At 41.0% G+C, this 19,605-nt stretch overlaps 1 protein-coding gene across 1 annotated transcript; it reads right to left on the reverse strand.

Annotated features, from left to right (window-relative positions):
* Positions 1 to 344: 344 nt before the first annotated feature.
* On the reverse strand, positions 345 to 19,248 carry NPFFR2 (neuropeptide FF receptor 2). The gene is made up of 3 exons (XM_081095559.1): positions 18,920 to 19,248; positions 8,167 to 8,266; positions 345 to 1,302 (listed from the first exon to the last, which is right to left on the reverse strand). Exons 1-3 carry the CDS (start codon positions 19,245 to 19,247, stop codon positions 546 to 548), a joined length of 1,185 nt encoding a protein of 394 aa, XP_080951685.1. The 5' UTR covers position 19,248; the 3' UTR covers positions 345 to 545.
* Positions 19,249 to 19,605: the final 357 nt, after the last annotated feature.

The following is a 19,605-nucleotide window of genomic DNA, read 5'->3' on the forward strand; positions in this document are numbered from 1 at the left end:
ATAAGTACATTTTAAAAGCACAAAGAGACAATTTTTAATCTAAAATTTAAAATAGAAAAGCAAGGGGGGACTTGATAAAATGTACTCTCATGCAAAGAACTACCAATTTATCGCCATATGGGAACTCTGTGTGTGTGCATGCGTGCACACATATGCATTCATGTGTGTGTGTATCAACAGACATAATACACATGCTTGTCTCATACACAAATAGTTAAGTTGAAAAGGTCAAGCTTTGCAATATGTTTCTAGAAAATAGATTTTATCCAGGCAAATATATTCATCATTTTACATATTTTACATGCTGTAAGATTGGTTAACCATTTTTTTTTTTACTTTTTTTTCAGAGGTGTCTTTCTCTACATGTTTTCTCTGGAACATTCTCAGAAACAACTGAAGTACAAAACTATAGGTAGCAACAGCATTTTAATATATAACACAGTAGAGTTGAAATCATCACCCCAGCTTTTTTTAAAATCTCATTGCTATTGGTAGTTCCTTCTAATTCTTCCATCAGTTTCTGTTTGGGGTTTTCCACACTGTTTCTAAAGAAAATTTTCCTCGTGTGTGTCTTGAATTGTAGGTTCGTGGGCTAACGGATGAGATGTATTTATGACCACATTGTTTTCAGCTCTTAGGGCATAGGCTTCCTTGGACTGTGCTCTTTTTTGGCAGAACTGGAGGTGAAAAGCATCTTCAAAGCCACGGCGGAAATTCTCGTTGAAGAAACCGTAAATGATGGGGTTGATGCTGCTGTTGCCAAAGGCCAGCCAATGTGCAAAAGGGTAGATGTAGATGTTGATGACCTGTCGTTCACTCGGAGACAGCTCAGCGTAGTCTGAGAGCATCATCAGCGTCCACAAGGGCAGCCAGGAGATAATAAAAAGTAGGGCCACAATCAGGAGCATCTTAATGACCTTCTGCTTCTTCTTGGACACCACGTGCCACTGCTTCTTGTTCTGCTTGCCTGTGTGAGGCACTGTCACCTTGAAGAGTGAAATTCCAATCCTTCCATACATGACGACAATGAGGGACAGGGGAGCCAGGTAGATATTAGCAAACAGCACAGTGGTGTAGATCTTCCTCATGTCTTTATTTGGCCAGTCTTCCCGGCACCAGTAGACAGGCATGGTTTTATTCTCAGAATTGAGTTTCACTCGGTAATATTTTTCTTCTTGTACATGTAACATTATTGCAGATGGGGAAATAATGGCAATGGCCAGGACCCAGATGATCACAATAATGACGACTGCTGTCTTGATAGAGAGCTTTGGTTTAAAAGGGTAGACAACACTCCGGAACCTGTAATTAAAAGCAAATATCAGTTGAGGCAGTGCCTTATAACTTCTGACTTGTGAATTAAATTTATTTAAGCAATCCCACATTCTTCTCAAAAACATAGAAAGTTACCATTAGTAGTAGAAAGGCATGCATTTTCTCTAATTGATATGAGATACATTTCAATTGAAAATATAAGTAAGTGGAGTATATAAGACAATATTATTAGTAAAAGTAATAGTGGTAACTATTATGTATTGAACATGAATATGTAATACTCTCTTCCATTCTTTTCCATTGATTTGCATGAATTATCTCTGTAAGCATCATCATTTAAAATGGGAAAAGAGGCTTAGAAAAGGTAAAGATATTGTCCATAATTACACATAATTGTTACACAAGTAGTTTACCTCCAAAGCCCATATTCTTAAACTCTTCTTCTTCATGCCCTTCTGTGGCCCTCTCCCATGTTAACTGTGTGCTTGGCCATGTAACTTCCCTTAGCCAAGGGGACATTGGCAAGCACTTGTATATTGGGGCTTGTCCTTTTGGAATGCTTCCTCTTGAAAGCCAGCTACTAGGTTATAAAGAAGCTTGAATTAGATGAGAGACTGTGTGGAGAGAGACCCTGGGGCATGAGAGGCTGGTCATCCAGAATGATCCAGCCCCAGTTTAGTTCCCAGGATAATGCTGCTGCAGGACTGATTTCAGCTACAGCACACTGAGCAGAACCACAAGAGGCAATCAACCAAGCCACAGACTCATGGGTAATTCTAAAGAATTATTGTTTTAAGCCACTGTGTGTTTTGGTGGTTTGCTTCACAGCTATGAGAGTCGAGTTTCTATTATAAATTCTGATTACGCACCTTCCCAAAGGTCTATGTCCTCTGGTGAACACAGAAATTCAGCATCAGTATGTAGACTGAGTCTGATTCATGTTACTGTTATTTTGTTCTTATGATTCTTCACGTTACTATTAGTGATACTCATTATGTTAATTATAAAATAATCATACCATTATGCAATTGTATAACATTTTATAGTTTTCAAGTTACTATCACCTATTTAATCTTCTTTGATTTTTGTGTTGACTCTATACAACTTAAATGTTATGAAAATTATTACTTTTCCGATCTACACTTAAGAAAACTTAGAGCTTTTACATGGTTCAGCGGCAACTCAAATTAATTTATCTGCCATAACTTCAAGAAATGAGTAGTCAGCTTGAGCTTTGACTGCTCTGTTGTCCTTTAGAACTACTTCATCACATGCATAAAGTCTTCTGTCTTAACCTCCAAGTTTTCTTTTAGTCTTCTGATCAGTGAACCCTCCCATTTACTCACCATTAAATTACTGGTAACTTTATAGGCACAATTCTAGATATTTTGCTCTTTTTGTAAACCAACTATGAGAACCGAAAATATTTTATTTATTTGTTCATTCAACAAATATATGCATCAGAAAGGCAAAGATGAATAATAATAATAAAAAATACTCCCTGCCAGGAAATAGTCAATGAAAATACTGTGTACTTTTTCTCATCATGCTAGAATTTGAACTTGGCCAGTGCATTAGTCAGGGTTCTCCAGGAAAACAGAACCAACAGGATGTATAGATATATTGGAAGATGTTTATTATAAGGAATTGACTCATGTAATTATGTAATTGAGAAGTCCCGAGTTCTGTAGTTGGCAAAATGGAGATCCAGGAGAGCCAATGGTATAGTTCCAGATCAAGTCCAAAGGCCGGGAAGCAGATGAGTCACTGATGTAAGTGCCAGTCTGAAAGACAGCAGGCTCAAGACCCCAGAAGAATTGACATTTCATTTTCAGCCTGAAGGCAGGAAAAGACTAATGTCCCAGGTCAAAAATAAGGCAAAAGTTTTCTCTTACTTGTAGGAAGGTCAGTCTTTTTGTTCTATTCATATCTTCAACTGATTAAATAAGGGCCAGCCACTACATGGAGGGCAATCTTCTTTGCTCCATCGGTTTACCCTATTCTTTTGATTCAATGTCATAAAAAATATCTGCAGTTCAAAACACTGGTCATAAGGATGCTCAATAAACTTAGATGAACTCAGTGAGAACATTAACAAAAAGATAGGAAGCATAAAAATGGAGATAGAAAACATAAAAAAGAGCCAGTCAGAAATGAAGAATACCATAGCTGAAATAATGAATATATTAGAGGAAATCAACAGTAGATTAGATGAAATAGAAAACATAATCAGCAATTTGGTAGACAAGGTAGTGGGAGAAACCTAATAAAAACAGCAGAAAAAAACGAATCAAATAAGTAAGATAATTTAAGAAACTTCTGGAACAACATCAAGCATAATAATATTCACATCATAGGGGTATAGAAAGAAGAAGAGAAAGGGATTGAAACCCTATTTGAAGAAATAATGACTAAAAACTTTCCTATCCTACACAAGTCCAGGAAGCGCAGAGAGTTTCAAACAAAATGAATTCAAAGAGGCCCACAGCAAGACACATCATAATTAAAATGTCAAAGGTTAAAGACAAAGAAAGATTCTTAAAAGCAGCAAGAGAAAAGCAGTGATTTAACTACAAGGGAGCTCTCTTAAGACTGTGGGCTGATTTCTTAACAGACACTTTGGAGGCCAGAAGGGATTGGCACGAAATATTCAAAATGATAAAAAGCAAGGACCTACAAACAAGACTACTCTTCCCAGCAAGGCTAACATTTAGAATCAAAGGAGAGATAAAAAGCTTTGAAGACAAGAAAAAGCTACAGGAGTTCAGCACAGCCAAACCAGTGTTACAAGAAATTTTAAAGACCCTGCTTTAAGAAGAAGGAAGATTAAAAATATGAAAACTAGCCCTAACTGGTTTGGCTCAGTGGCTAGAGCGTCAGCTTATGGACTGAAGAGTCCCAGGTTTGATTCTGGTCAAAGGCATGTACCTTGGTTGAGATCACATCCCCAGTAGGAGGTGTGAAGAAGCAGCTGATCGATGTTTCTAACTCTTTATCCCTCTCCCTCTCTGTAAAAAAAAAAAAAAAAATCAATAAAATATATTTTTAAAAAATATGAAAAATAAAGTAGCAATTACTAGGTACCTATAATTACTTTAAATGTAAATGGGTTAAATGTTCTAATAAAAAACATAGGGTCGCCAAAACTGGTTTAGCTTGGTGGATAGAGCGTCGGCTTGCGGACTGAAGGGTCCCAGGTTCGATTCCGGTCAAGGGCATGTACCTTGATTGCGGGCACATCCCCAGTAGGGAGTGTGCAGGAGGCAGCTGGTCGATGTTTCTCTCTCATCGATGTTTCTAACTCTCTATCTCCCTCCTTTCCTCTCTGTAAAAAATCAATAAAAATATATTTAAAAAAAAAAAAACAGGGTGCCTGAGTGGATAAGAAAACAAGACTCAGACATATGCCACCTATGAGAGAGCTGCTAGATTGAAAGACACATACAGACTGAAAGTAAAAGAATTGAAAAGATATTTTATACAAATGGAAATGAATAAAAGCTGGTGTAGCAATACTTACATCAGACAAAATAGACTTTAAAGTAAGGACAATAACAAGAGACAGAGAAGGATACGTCACAATGAGAAAGGAATCAATCCAATAAGAGGATATAACCCATGTAAATATCAATGCACACAATGCAGGAGCACTTAAGCATATAAAACAAATATTGATAGACAAAAAGGGAAAGATTGACTATCAATAGTAGAAGACTTTAATACCCCATTGACATCAATTGATAGATCATTCAGACAGCCAATAAGGAAAGAGTGGCCTTAAATGGCACATTAGGTTTCATGGATTTAATTGATATTTTTAGACCATTTTACCCCAAAGAAGCAGAATATACATTTTTTCAAGCACACATGAAACATTTTCCAGGATAGACAACATGTTAGGCTACAAAACAAGTCTCAACAAGTTTAAAATGATTGAAATCATAACAAGCATCTTCTCCAATCACAATGGTATGAAACTATATATATATCAATTAGAGGCCTGGTGCATGAAATTTGTAAACGGGCGTGTATGTGTCCCTCAGCCCAGCCTGCATCCTCTCCAATCCAGGACTGCTGGCTCCCAACCACTTGCCTGCATGCCTGCCTGATTGCCTCTAACTGCTTCTGTCTGCCAGCCTGATCATCCCCTAACCACTCCCCTGCCAGTCTGATCGACGCCTAAATGTTCCGCTGCCAGCCTGGTCACCCCTAACTGTCCTCCCGTACATGCCTGCTCACCCCCAACTGCCCTCCCCTGCAGGCCTAGTACTCCCCAACTGTCCTCCCCTGCAGGCCTGGGTCCCCCAACTTCTTTCCCGTGCTGGCCTGATTGCCCACAACTGCCCTCCCCTGCCGGCCATCTTGTGGTGGCCATTTTGTGTCCACATGGGGGCGGCTATCTTATGTATTGGATTGATGGTCAATTTGCATATTATTCTTTTATCAGATAGGATTACAAGAAAACCTGAAAAACACACAAACACATGGAGACTAAATAACATGCTACTGAACAATGAATGGGTTAACAACAGGATCAAGGGAAAAAAATCAAAAGATTCCATGAGACAAATAAAATGAAAACACAGGACTCAATTTATAGTACACAGCAAACGCAGTTCTAATAGGGGAATTCATAGCAATATAGGCCTACCTAAAGGAACAAACAAAAAGCTTTAATAAATACTTTATCTGTACACCTAAAGAAACTAGAAAAGGAACAAACAAAGCTCCAAGTGAGTAGAAGAAATAAAATAAATATCAGAGCAGAAATAATCAAAACAGAGCCTAAAAGAAAATAATATAAAAGAGCAATAAGCCCTTGTCGGTGTTGCTTAGTGGTTAGAGCATCGGCCTGCACACCAAAGGTTCCTGAGCTCAATTCCCAGTCAAAGGCACATACCTGGGTTGTGGGTTCACTCCCACACATGGTCAAGCATGTGTGAGAGGCAACCAGCTGATGTGTCCCTCTGATATCAATGCTTCTCTCTCTCCCCCTCTCTCTCTCTCTCTCTCTCTCTCTCTCTCCCTCCCTCCCTCCCTTCTCTCTCTCTTTCCCTCTCCACCCTCCCTTCCACTCTCTCTGAAAAGCAATGAAAAGAACATCCTCATATGTGTGTGGGGGGGGGAGGGGGGGGAAATAGGTCAATAAAACCAAGAGCTGATTTCTTAAATAAAAAAAAAAATTAAGATAAATACAATTAATAAATCTTTAGCCAGACTCATCCAGAAAAAAGAGTATGCAATAATAATAATCCTATCTAATAATAGAGAAACATGGTAATTAACCATAACTTCGCTACCCTTCCCATTGGCTAATCAGCAAGATGTGCAAATTAACTGCCAATCAAGATGGTGGCCGGCAGCCAGGCACCTGAAGCAAACAGGAGGCTTGCTTGCTCCAGTGATGGAGGAAGCCAAGGTTCCCCGCCTGCCGCTGCCAGCCTCTAAGCTGCAGTCTAAGAAACAATGTTGCAATTATAGAAGCTAAACAATCCCCAGAAACCTGCTTTCAGCCAGCCGGCCTCGGAGCTGGAGAAAAAACAGCATTTCAATTATAGAATCCAAACAAACCCAGAGACCTGCTTTCAGCAGCCCAGGTCTCAGAGCGGGAGCCGAGTCTCAGAGCTAAAGCGGCTCTCAGCTCCAGTGACAGCCAGCTTCGGCCTCAGAGCTTAGAGCCTCTGTGATGGCAACAGAGTTTCAATTATAGAAGCCAAACAGACCCAGAAACCTGCTTTCAGCCTTCAGAGCTGGAGCTGGCTCTAAGCTCCAGTGACAGCTATAGAAGGCAAATAAATCCCAGAATTTAAAAAAAAAAAAAAAAAAAGGGAGAGGCTGGGGGCTCAAGGTTTCCTCCAGCCTGAAAACGGCTCTCAGGCCCTCACCCAGACTGGCCAGGCACCCAAGCAGGACCCCCACCCTGATCTGGGATACCCTTCAGGGAAAACCAGCCGGCCCCCACCCATGCACCAGGCCTCTATCCTATATAGTAACAGGGTAATATGCAAACTGACCCTAACAGTAGAAGGACTGGGAATGACTGATCACTATGACACACACTGACAACCAGGGGGCAGACGCTCAATGTAGGAGCTGCCCCCTGATGGTCAGGGTGCTCTCACATGGGAGGAGCTCTGCTCAGCCACAAGCAAGGCTGATCGCTGCCAGCACAGTGGTGGTGGCGGGAGCCTCTCCTGCCTCCTCAGCAGCACTAAGGATGTCTGACTGAAGTTTAGGCCTGCTCCCTGCTGGCAAGAGGACATCCCCCGAGGGCTGCTGGACTGCCAGAGGGATGTCTGATTGCCATCTTAGGCTCGATCCCCCAGGGATCGGGCCTAAGCCAGCAGGTGGTCATCCCCTGAGGGTCATCCCCTGAGGTGGTCATCCCAGACTGCGAGAAGGCACAGGCCGGGCTGAGGGACCCCCCTTCCCCCCGAGTGCACAAATTTTTGTGCACCAGGCCTCTAGTAATAATAATAATCTAGTCTGATAGTAACAGGACATAGTAAATTTGGAAACTTAATGTAAAAATATATCTTTGTTATAATGTGGTTAGTATATGTTTACATTTATTCTCTCTACTTGTAAACCAAGTAAACTAGATATACATGATAAATTCTAGAAATAGATTAAAACATTGTAAATAATGATGGAAACAATAGATTAATATTAAAAATAGAATCTATCAAGTTTTTATGTCAATAATTATACTACATTTTATGTTTTTTGACCTCTATGTGTGTGTCTATGTGTGTTCTCTTTATATACATATTCTATGTCTGTCTCACATATATGCATAACCCAATTTAATAGATTATACAGTTCTCCAGCTAGGTGAATTAGTTGCAGACATGCCCATTTTTCTGGATTCAGGTTGTGGTGCTGACTTACCTATCCACTGCTATTGCAACCAATGTAAAGACTGAAGCCGCAACGGATATTCCCTGAACCAAACCACTGATTTTGCACATTGTGCTTCCAAATGGCCATCCTGAAAGGAAAAAGGAACACTTTAGTCTTTGAAAAAACATCACTTTTTACAATTTCACTGAAAATATAAACAGAAAGGCATGAAATTAAGACTGATGTAACTTTTTGAAATGGCATCCATGGAACAATCAATGTTACCCATTATTTTCATTAGTATCTTCAGAGCTCTGTGTTTTTTTGTGGATTTTTTTTTCAGCATACTAACAATATCAAAACGTTCTAGGCACAGTAACAGTGCTTTCTAGTAACATATCAAATCCCCACAATAGGCTTTTGAAAGCTTTTTATTCTCATTAGAGGCCCGGTGCACAAAAATTTGTGCACTCGGGCGGGCGCGGGGGGGGGGAACCTCAGCCCAGCCTATGCCCATTCACAGTCCAGGACCCCTTGGGGGATGTCCACCTATTGACTTAAGCCCACTCCCCAGGGGATCAGGCCTAAGCTTGCAGTCAGACATCCTTCTGGCAGCCAGGGAGCCCTTGGGGGATGTCCGACTAAAGGTTTAGGCCCCCAAGGGATCAGGTCTAAACCGTTAGCTGGACATTCTTAGTGCTGCCACAGAGGTGGGAGAGGTTCCTGCCACCACCACTGCTCTGGCCAGCCATGAGCCAGCTTCTGGATGAGTGGCACTCCCCATATGGAAGTGCACTGACCACCAGGGGGCAGCTCCTGCATTGAGTGTCTGCCCCCTGGTGGCCAGTGCACATCATAGCAACTGATCATTCTGCCATTCAGTCAATGTGCATATTAGCCTTTGATTATTATTACTAGAGGCCTGGTGCACAAAAATTTGTGCACCTGGGGGGGTTCCTCAGCCTGGTCTGTGCCCTCTCACAGTCTTGAATCCCTCGGGGGATGTCTACCTGCTAGTTTAGGCCCACTCCCCGGGGTATTGGGCCTAAGCTGGCAGTCAGACATCCCTCTGGCAGCCCAGGAGCCCTCGGGGGATGTCAACTTGCCAGTGGGGAGCAGACCTAAGCTGCAGTTAGACATTCTTAGAGCTGCTGAAGAGGCGGGAGAGGCTCCTGCCACCACCGCTGTGCTGGCAGCTGGCAGCCTGGCTTATGGATGAACAGAGCTCCCCCTGTGGGAGCACACTGACCACCAGGCGGCAGCTCCTGCATTGAGCATCTGCCCCCTGGTGGTCAGTGTTGTCATAGTGACCAGTCATTCTAAGTCATTCTGTTGTTAGGGTCAATTTGCATATTACCCTTTTATTATATAGGATATAGGATGTCCCTATTTCCCCACTTTTGCCCCCTCTAACCAGCTCTTGCCCCCCTCCTCTCTCTGGCCATCATCATACTGTTGTCTGTGTCCATGGGTTGTGCATATATTTTCTTTGGCTAATCCCTTCTTTACATTCACTTCTTTAAATTTTTATTTTCAGATAAGTGCTTCTAACTGCACTATTATATATTTTCTATTATATCATTTAGAATTAAGATATTTTTTAATTGAACCCTTGTAAATTTTAGCACAATTTAATAAATTATGCTAGAAGCAATTAGATTTTTCATGTAATGCAGATAGATACATTTCAATTAATATTTTATTAATTTTTAATTTTTTAATATTTTAATTTGAAATAATCTCATACATGTAAAAAAAACTATGAAATACTACAGCATATTATATGTACCTTTCACCCAATTTCTTAGGTGTTAATAATTTAAACATAACCATTATACAACTAACAAAATTTGAAATATATTTTTCTTATAATCTCTTTAATGTTACTTAATCCATTTACTTTGTTTTTGTTAATCTTCACCCAAGGATATTTTTTCATTGAATTATAGAGAGAGTGAAGGGAAAGGGAGAGACACATTGATTGGTTGCCTCCTGCACATGCTTTGATAGGGACTGGGGATCAAGCCAGCAACTGAGGTACACGCCCTTGACTGAAATCGAATCTGGGACCCTTCAGTCCACAGGCTTATGCTCTATTCACTGAGCAAAACAGGCTGCAGCTTAATTCATTTACTTTTAATCTATATGTGTCTTTATATTTAAAGTGGGCTTTGTTTTTGATTCACCCTCATAATCTGTCTTTTAATTGGTGCATTTATGCCACCGACTTTCAGAGTGCTTACTGATAGAGTTACTACCATATCAGGCAGCTTCTGGGACTTCTGGGGCCGGCCTGTGGCCCGGGATCAGATCCGATCATGGGAGGCAGGCAGGCGGCTTCTGGGGTCACACACGGGGGCCTGGATGGTGGCTCACACTGGCGGCTCACACTGTCCAGCCCTGCCTACAGTATGCAAATTAGCCGCCATCTTTGTTGGTGGTTAATTTGCATATTGTGCTGATTAGCCAATGGGAGGTGTAGCAAAGGTACGGTCAATTACCATGTTTGTCTATTATTAGATAGGATGATATAGACTAAATAACAAACACACATGTATCACATGCCTTGCCACATAGCTAGTTACCATTATATTAAGGATTTCAACGCTAGCAGTATGGTTCCAGAGTACAGACAATCATCTTTTATATAAAAACTAGTAGCCCTGTGCACCAAATTCATGCACTGGGGTGGGGGGGAGGGGAAAGGGGCCCCTCAGTCTGGCCTTCACCCTCTCCAATCTGAGACCCATTAGGGAATATCCATCTACCAGTTTGTGCCCACACTTTTAGCAGATAACAGCTCCATTGTTGTTTCTTTCTTATGCTTAAAACCATTGGAATTAGTAGGTATTCAAAGTGTGCATACATTTTGGGGGGACACCCTGTATATCTCTAGTCAGCAGTGAAAGAAACCAACAGCAGATTTGGAACCCCCAGACAGGGAACCCCGCTCACTCCCCACCTGTCTCCCCACTTCACTTTCCACCTTTGTGGGCAGCAGGATAATCAACGTTTTCTCTCATTAATTTGGAAAAGCCCGTCCTGTCACCTGCTGCCCGGCAGGAGTGTGCTAGGCCCAAAGCAAGCGAGGCTCAGTCAGGGCAGCCTGCGCTCATGAGTGCTGGCACCCAAAGTGCACATTCCTCCTCTACAGTCGCCCCGACTATCCCACTGTTTCACTGAGAGGACAGAATTCCTCTCCGCCTCTGGGTTCTTGATCTTAAACGCTGACTGAAGGCACCTCAGCGAGGGCCGCCTGTGCCCACCAGGTGTGTCTGTCTGCACCTGCTCCTGCCTCAGCACCTGCATTAGCCACCCCCAGAGGTGATCTCGTAGCTGCACTGGCCTTCGTGGGAACAGGGCATTACCACTCCGCCCTCTCACTGTCATCTCACAGGCACCCACCCTCAGCACCCAGAACACCCAGACACTCTCCAAAGGACCTGAGCGCATCAGAGGGAATGTGTGCACATCCTGTGGGGGTGTTAGGCATGCTGGGTTGATGGAAGTGGGGTGGAGAGGCGGGGGGAACTTGTGCGCGCCTTGGTTTGCAACTGTTGCAGGCATGGGAGGGTGACAGTGTGCTGGGGGATGTTCGCACACCACGGGGGTATGTGCACACCGGAGGCCCCTGGCTTTGCAGACCCGCAAACCCCCGTGGTGCGGCCAGGAGGATGTCAGTCTGGCCCACCACGGTGGCTGTCCCTGTGATCCTGCACCTTCTGGGCCAGGAGGTGGATCTTGAGCAGCCACTCCTGGGCGCTGATGGCCTGCAGGCACTACTTCAGCTCAGCCTGCAGGCTCCGCTTGGCGCGCTCACAGCTGTCACCACCGCCATGTTGGGAGTACAGGCCGCCCTCCGCCGGCCTGCCTCCCCTGTCCAGAGGCTCTCTGCGCTGCTCACCTGCCCAGAGTGACTGGGGCTGGGTGGAAGCCAGGCGTCCTGCCCTGTCCAACCCTGGCCGATCTGCCCCTGTGTGAGCTGCCGCCCTGCTGGGAAGGGTCACGAATCTGTGTCTTGGTCCCATGGACAGCCTCAAGCACTGCCCCCCACCCAGCAGGGTCACAGATCCGGGTCCCGGGACCACGGACAGCCTCAAGCGCTGCCCCCCGCCCACCACGACATGGATCCAGGTCCCAGACCATGGACAGCCTCAAGCACTGCCCCTCACCCGCCAGGTCACGGATCCAGGTCCAGACAGCGGACAGCCTCAAGCACTGCCCCCCGCCCAGCAGAGTCACAGATCCGGATTTGGGACAAAGGACAGCCTCCCATGGTGCCCCCCGCCCGCCAGGTGATGGATCCAGGTCCAGACCACAGACAGCCTCAAGCACTGCCCTCCACCTGCCAGGTCACAGATTTGGGTCCCGGGACAGCAGACAGCCTCCCATGGTGCCCCCTGCCCGCAAGGTCACAGATCCGGGTTCCAGACCGTGGACAGCCTCAAGCACTGCCCCTCACCCAGCAGGGTCACAGATCCGGTCCCAGACTGCGGATAGCCTTGCCCGCTGCCGCCCACTTTCAGTATGCAAATTAGCCACCATCTTGTTGCTTCAGGGTGGGGGTCCCCTCTGGGGTGCCTGGCCAGTCTGGGTGAGGGGCTGAGGGCCATTTTCAGGCTGGTGGGCGACTGAAGCTCCCAACCTCTCCTTTTTTTCTTTTTTTTCTTTTTTTATTCTGGGATTTATTTACCTTCTGTGGCTGTCACTGGAGCTGAGAGCTGGCTTTAGCTCTGAGGCTGGGCTCCAGCTGTGAGACCTCGGCTGCTGAATGCAGTTACTGGGTTTGTTTGGGTTCTATAATTGAAACACTGTTGCAATCCTGCTGGCTGAAGCCCGGCTGGCTGAAAGCAGGTTTCTGGAGTTTGTTTAAGTTCTATAATTGCAACATTGTTTCTTAGACTGCAGCTCAGAGGCCGGCAGCGGCAGGCGGGGAAACTTGGCTTCCTCCATCACTGGAGCAAGCAAGCCTCCTGTTCACTTCAGTTGCCTGGCTGCCTGGCTGCCGGCCGCCATCTTGGTTGGCAGTTAATTTGCATATCACTCTGATTAGCCAATGGGAAGTGTGTCGGAGGTACAGTTAATTACCATGTTTGTCTATTATTAGATAGGATGCCCTTTAAATGAATAAAAAAGGGAGAAATTCGTTTTCTAAGTTGGAAATATACCCTATAAATCACAGGGAAAAAAAATTTTTATTTATATATGATATAATAAGACATATTACCACAGAGGTACTTTCTTATGTGATAAATATTTGTGCCATCCCCAATTATATACTTAAGCCTTAAACCCCAAAGTGATGGTATTTGGAGATTCAGCCTTTTACAAGTAATTAGGTTTATTTTTCCATTTTATTTATTTATTTTCCATTTTTTAATTAAATGTATTGGGGTGGCATTGGGGTAATATTGGTTAATATGATCATACATGTTTCAGGTGTGGGTTTCTATTAGATTTTGATGAGGCCATGAGGATTTTCCCACATGATGGGATTTATAAGAGGAAGAAAGAAAGAACTCTCTCCATGTGCATGCTCTGAGGAAAGGCCCTGTGAACACACAGCAAGAGGGTGGCTAACTATAAACCAGGAACAGTACTCTCACCAAGAACCTGACTCTGCTGGCACCCTGATCTTGAACTTCAAACCTCCAGAATGGTGAGAAAATAAATCTCTGCTGGTGGAGCCCCATCTATGGTATTTGATAGCAGCCAGAGCTGACTAAGATATCCTTTCAGAATTAAGAGCACTCTGCATATCAAAAGTAGTCTATTTAAATTCCTTTTTAAGTGAATCTCAGTTACCAGATGTTTATAAAATAAATTAGTAAAATTATTATAGCAGTTTGATATTCTAAACACCCATTTGCTATTATAGGGACGTATTTATTCTTCCACTAGCAAATATTCTAGTTTCCCAAAAGATGAATTCCACATATTACTCAAATTTTGAAAACTTATCTCTTAAGAATATCCTATAATTTATTTTAAAAGATATTCTTACCTAATTAAAAATATTAACAGTGACTTAAAATAATCCACATATATCTTTAAAAAAAGCACTTGTCATTCATCCAGACCATTTGCAATAGGAGCTTGAGTGACTCTACTGAGTAAACCAAAAGAAAGCATGTCTTCCCAGGCCTAAAATTTGGTTGTTTGTTTTAGTATTATTTTTTTTTTAACAAAAATGCAAAAGAGAGTGTGTACAGCCATTCGTTGAAAATTAAAGAGTAAGCAAACAATTTATCTCATCTCTCTTCCCAACTCCACTGAAATGATAGCACTAGGACAGGGGTGGGCAACCCCTAGCATGTGTGCCAAACATGGCACGCCAGTAACTTTTGCTGGCACGTGAAACCCTCTCTTATAATCTTCCATTTTACAATTTTTGTGAACATTTGAATGACTTAAATGTTAAATTACAACGAACTGACAAGAAACTTGATGTTATGTTTGGTTACATAAAGGCTTTTGAAAAGAAACTGGAAGTCTTTAAGAGGGATGTGGATGGTGAGAGATTTAGATATTTCCCAAACCTCAAGAGGCACATCAAAGACCTCCCAAAAGATGACAGAACAGACTGAAAAAGCCTCTAAAAGCTGTTTTTAAACATCATTGAGTCAACTATTGAGCAGTTCTTCTCAAGATTTGCAAAATTCAGAGAACTGGAAGAGACAGCAAAATTCATGAGGTTTCCAGATAGCATGAAACTGGAGGAACTAAACTTACAAATGTTTTCATGGATAGACATGGCTGACTTTGAAATGCAGTTGATTGAATTTTAGAGTAGCTCAATTTGGAAGCAGAAATTTATTGACCTTAGAGTTGACTTGGAAAATATTGAAAAAAAGCGATTAAAGACAGGAGTACCAGAGAGGTGTCGAAAACGAACTATTGAGGACTTGGAATGCCATTCCAGAAATTTTTTTCTGTTTAAAAAACTTTGCAACAGCGTTACTCTCCATGTTTTCATCCACATACACTTGTGAATCTTTGTTCTCAGTGATGAATTTTGTTAAGTCTCATAATAGGAATAGCCTGATGGATGACAGTAGTAGCTTGTGCATATCTCTGAAGGTCACGAAATATAAACCTGATGTAAAATCTCTGTCATCAGTGATGCAGCAGCAAAAGTCCCACTGATAATATTAAATGGAGTCATAAAGTTTTCTGTTGGACTATCAGTGTACATGTATATATTAAAAAATAAATGTATTTTTCATCATGATATACTGTGTTTTTGTCGCTCAAATGAATTTTATTATTTCTTCAAGGTTCTTCACATGCGTACACCTTAAGAGATATCAAGTAGGAGTAGCATGTTTTCAAAAAATTAGGGTTGGCACGCAGAAGAATTTTGAGTCAGAGATTTTGGTTTTGGCATGCACTCACAAAAAATGTTTTCCACCCCTGCACTAGGACAAAAAGAACATAATCTATAGAAACTGAGATGGCAAATACTACTGAAAGTAAAGTTGGGCAAACAACATGATTGGCTGAATTATGTGTAAATGGCTTTTTCTCAGGTGCGAAGAAGAATGGAGGTTACTCACTATGGAGGTAGAAGCACAGTGGTTCTAGACTGTGAGTCACTAGGTGCAGGTGGAATAGGTAACCCAATGATGCAAATTAAATGAAAGTAAACACTTTGAATGCAATACTGTTGGCCCATTCAGTGTGGAATGCAATGGTCAGTCAGCCTTGTGTACTATGGCAGTAGATCAGATAATTTCCTTCTGGGAAAATGATCTTTCCAAGAACAGTGACATGCAGATTTTACAGTTGTGGATTTCCCAATGAATGGCCCAGACTAATGAAGCTGAGGGTAGTCCAACCCGAATCCTCATACATGCAGAAGTTCAAGGCAGCACTATAGTGCCTCATTATGAAACATAAGCAGGTAAGTAGCAGTTGACATTAGGGAAACATCAAGTATAAAAAGAGTCTAAAACAAACTGGAAAAGGGAGACTTAGGAAAAAACCTAAGTCAGACAGATGAAAAAAAATAAACACAAATTATTATTAATAACCTTAAAGATATAACGCATTTTATCTACGAAACATATACATGAGGGTGTAAGAAACACAGAATATAAAAGTAGATCAAAGATTTTAAAATATGATAACAGAAATGAAGAACTCAACATAAAGTCTGGAAGAGAAAGTTAAAATATCTTTGAAAAGTAGAACAATAAGGAGCAGAAAATGGAAGAAAAGAGATCTCAAATATCTGATTAATTGGAGTTAAAGAAAGTAAAACAATAAAGATTTCTACAAGAAAATCCTCCAGGATATAAGAGAATTCTTTTTTTAAAATTTTTTTTGGCTCAAAATGACATAATTTGTGTCCACCACAATAAATGAAAAATAAAAAATAAAAAGACACTCCAAGGCATAACTGCCTGAAATTCAGAACACTGAAGTAAAGAGAAGCCCCTAGAACTTTCAGGAAGAACAACATACAAATCATGAGCATAAGAATCAAGAGTCAACCAGCATTGGATTTTTCAGCAGTAATATCAGGTTTGGGAATAAAAATAGAGCAGTCTCTTTAAATATTTTGAGGGGAAAAAATATCCAACCTAGAATATATGTTATATAGCATAACTTGTCACGTATGAGGGCAGAATAAAGATATATGCAGATCTACAAGATTTTAAACATTTTAATGTCAATTCACCCTCTCTCTGGAAGATAACAGAAATAAAAGGAGAACAAAGAAATGGCATCTAGACATCAGAGGATTGGGAGAGATAAAGAGATTGTCAGGGTGTCAGTGAAGGGACATTTCTGAGCAGGAGCTGAGCTCCCTGCCTGGAGGGCACTGTGCTTTAACAGGAACAAAACATCAAAGGGTATTTGGAGGGTATTTCCAGGAAGAAAAAGGAAAACAAAAAGATGCAATTTACAGGTTATGTATCATGTTTGAAAGTACTGACAAGAAATCAACAATCCTGGATGTGTATTTGAAGATACATTACTACCAGGTACACACCCCAAATTAAACAAATAAAAATATGATGACCTTGTTAAACCCAGGAAAATAAAAATCATCTTGTAAGAGAAAAATTGCTATCATAGCACTCCTCTTGGCTCATCAGGGGTAAGATATATATAATAACAGGAATGTATAATATGAATAGTGATTCAATCAAAAACTATGATCTATATTATAAAAGGCCAGTGGCTGTAACGCCATAACGACCAAATGACTGGTCACCAGGAGGTGCATTGATGGGTCTTGCGGCACGGTGGGTCTGGGTCTAGTGCGTTTTCGTATAATTATATTGAGAGAGTAAGAGTAGGAAAGAGTGTGAACATATATTAGTGTGAATGTACACTTGTGGTTTTGTATATATACTAGTATGTGTGATTGCATTTATACAGAATTTCAGCCACTTCACACTCAATAGCAACTGACATGCAGTTTCTATGGATTTATGTTCTTTTGCTCTAACGCTGTCATTTCAGGGAAGTCTGGGAAGGACAACTACCTCTTCTGGTAGAAGAGGATTATGAAAGTAAATTACATCTGTACAGTCTGGAGACAACACATTATAATGAAAACATATTAGTTAGAAATATGATAGTCATTACCCAAAATAAGGTCAAAATTGCTAAATGTGGCTGCCTCCTAGGAATGCAAATCAGAGGTAAGGAAAGGTAACGTATATGGAAAATTTTGAAATAATAATTTAATTATAAGTATTTACAGAGGGAACACTGAGAGCATTTGTTATTTGTGACTAGGCTTCTTGAGAACAATAATGCTCACTTTTATCCATTCTTTTTGTCTAGCACAGTACTTTGAAGTTGAACATCCTTGATAAATAGCATTAATTAATGATAAATGTCACAAAGACACAAAATCTATGAAGAAGAGGTGTTCTGAACTCCCACTCAGAGAAAGGAAGAAAATAGGTGAATTCTATAGAGAAACCCTCTTATTTTTCAGTAAATTGATATTGAATGTTATGAAAAGATAAGAACTAGAATATGGCTCATGCTGCTCTCAATTTTTTTGATATGTTGCTATTATTTCAGTTTTTTCTTATATATTAGGAATATGAATATCTTGAGTACAATTCATTAATTAGTAACAAATATTTGTTAAACAGGTACTATGTATCAAAACTCTACTGGAAGTTAGAGATATACTGTTCTTATACTTCCAGAATATATAATGTAGTGCAAAAAAAAGTAGTAAAGTAGGCCCAGAAATAATCTAGGGTAGTACCTATTACTTACTTATTTTGCACATGTAAATTACTACTGATGAAACGTCTACATTTTGAGAAATCATTGGGACTGCTGCTCCATCTTACATCAAAAACTGTTGGAAATCTCCCTAGCTAACCACAGAGGGTTTAACTATATATTTATATTAGGTCAAAGAGGATGCATTAATTAAAACCAGCCTGACCAGTTCCTTGAACTTTAAAGTTCATAATATTCTCAATAATATTTCTACCATATTATGTGTGCCCTGAATTGTATTAAGCAAATTCAAAGTCTTCGGTAAGATGTGCTAGGTCTCACTCTCTGGTGACCTTCAGTGAACTGTAAGGTGAAGGAATTAAGATGTACAAATTGCCAGTTACAAAATAGTGGAGCATAGGGAATATAGCCAGTAACATAGTAATCACTATGCATGATGGAGAGTGGGTACTAGACTCACTGGGGGGATCACCTTGTAAGTTATATAAATGTGAATGAATGGATTACCTAGCCATGGCTGCAGGGAGATGGGACATTTTCTCATATCATCAGTGCACTCACTGTACACAAGTCAACATACCTGCTATAATGTTGTCCAGAAGCGTGATAGGCATACAGAATATGCCAACTAGCAAATCGCTTATGGCCAGGTTCAAGATGAAGAAATTAGTGACTGTGTGCATATGTTTGTTCCTCATTACAATGAAGCAGACCACTGTATTTCCCACCATGCACAGGAAGAAGATCAGAAAGTAGGAAATAAAGAAGACCGCTGCCACTTGAGCATGATGAAGATAGTAGTTCACGTAGGTGATATTGATGTCTGAGTACAGATTAGGCTTTGTGTCATTGACACTCAAAATATAATGCCAGTTTTCTGAAAAGTTTGAGTCCCACTTCTCACTCATGATGTTCCTGAACAAAGGAGAGACAGAAAAGAAAAAAAACATAATTAGAGTTTAAGAGAGACACTTTTAAATGATATAAAAATTTGGAGGCTTTCTATAATAATCCACAAGTTTTGCATGAAATTGAGCTATAAATAAGGCATTCAAAGTATTAAGATTTTAAACAAGATCATTTTAAAAGTCCACTTTGTGCCATAAGTAACACATTATTCTATTTTTATTTCCTCAATATACTCTATATTTCACTTCTTTAGCATACCTTCCATACATTTAACAGTTTCGAGTGAAACTTTGGAAGGGAAACCTTCTAAAATTCTCCTTACTCCTGCCTCCAAATACCATAGCCTGCCCAAACCTA

This window comes from Myotis nattereri, assembly GCF_964212035.1.
Source record: "Myotis nattereri genome assembly, chromosome: 1".
NCBI lineage: Eukaryota > Metazoa > Chordata > Mammalia > Chiroptera > Vespertilionidae > Myotis > Myotis nattereri.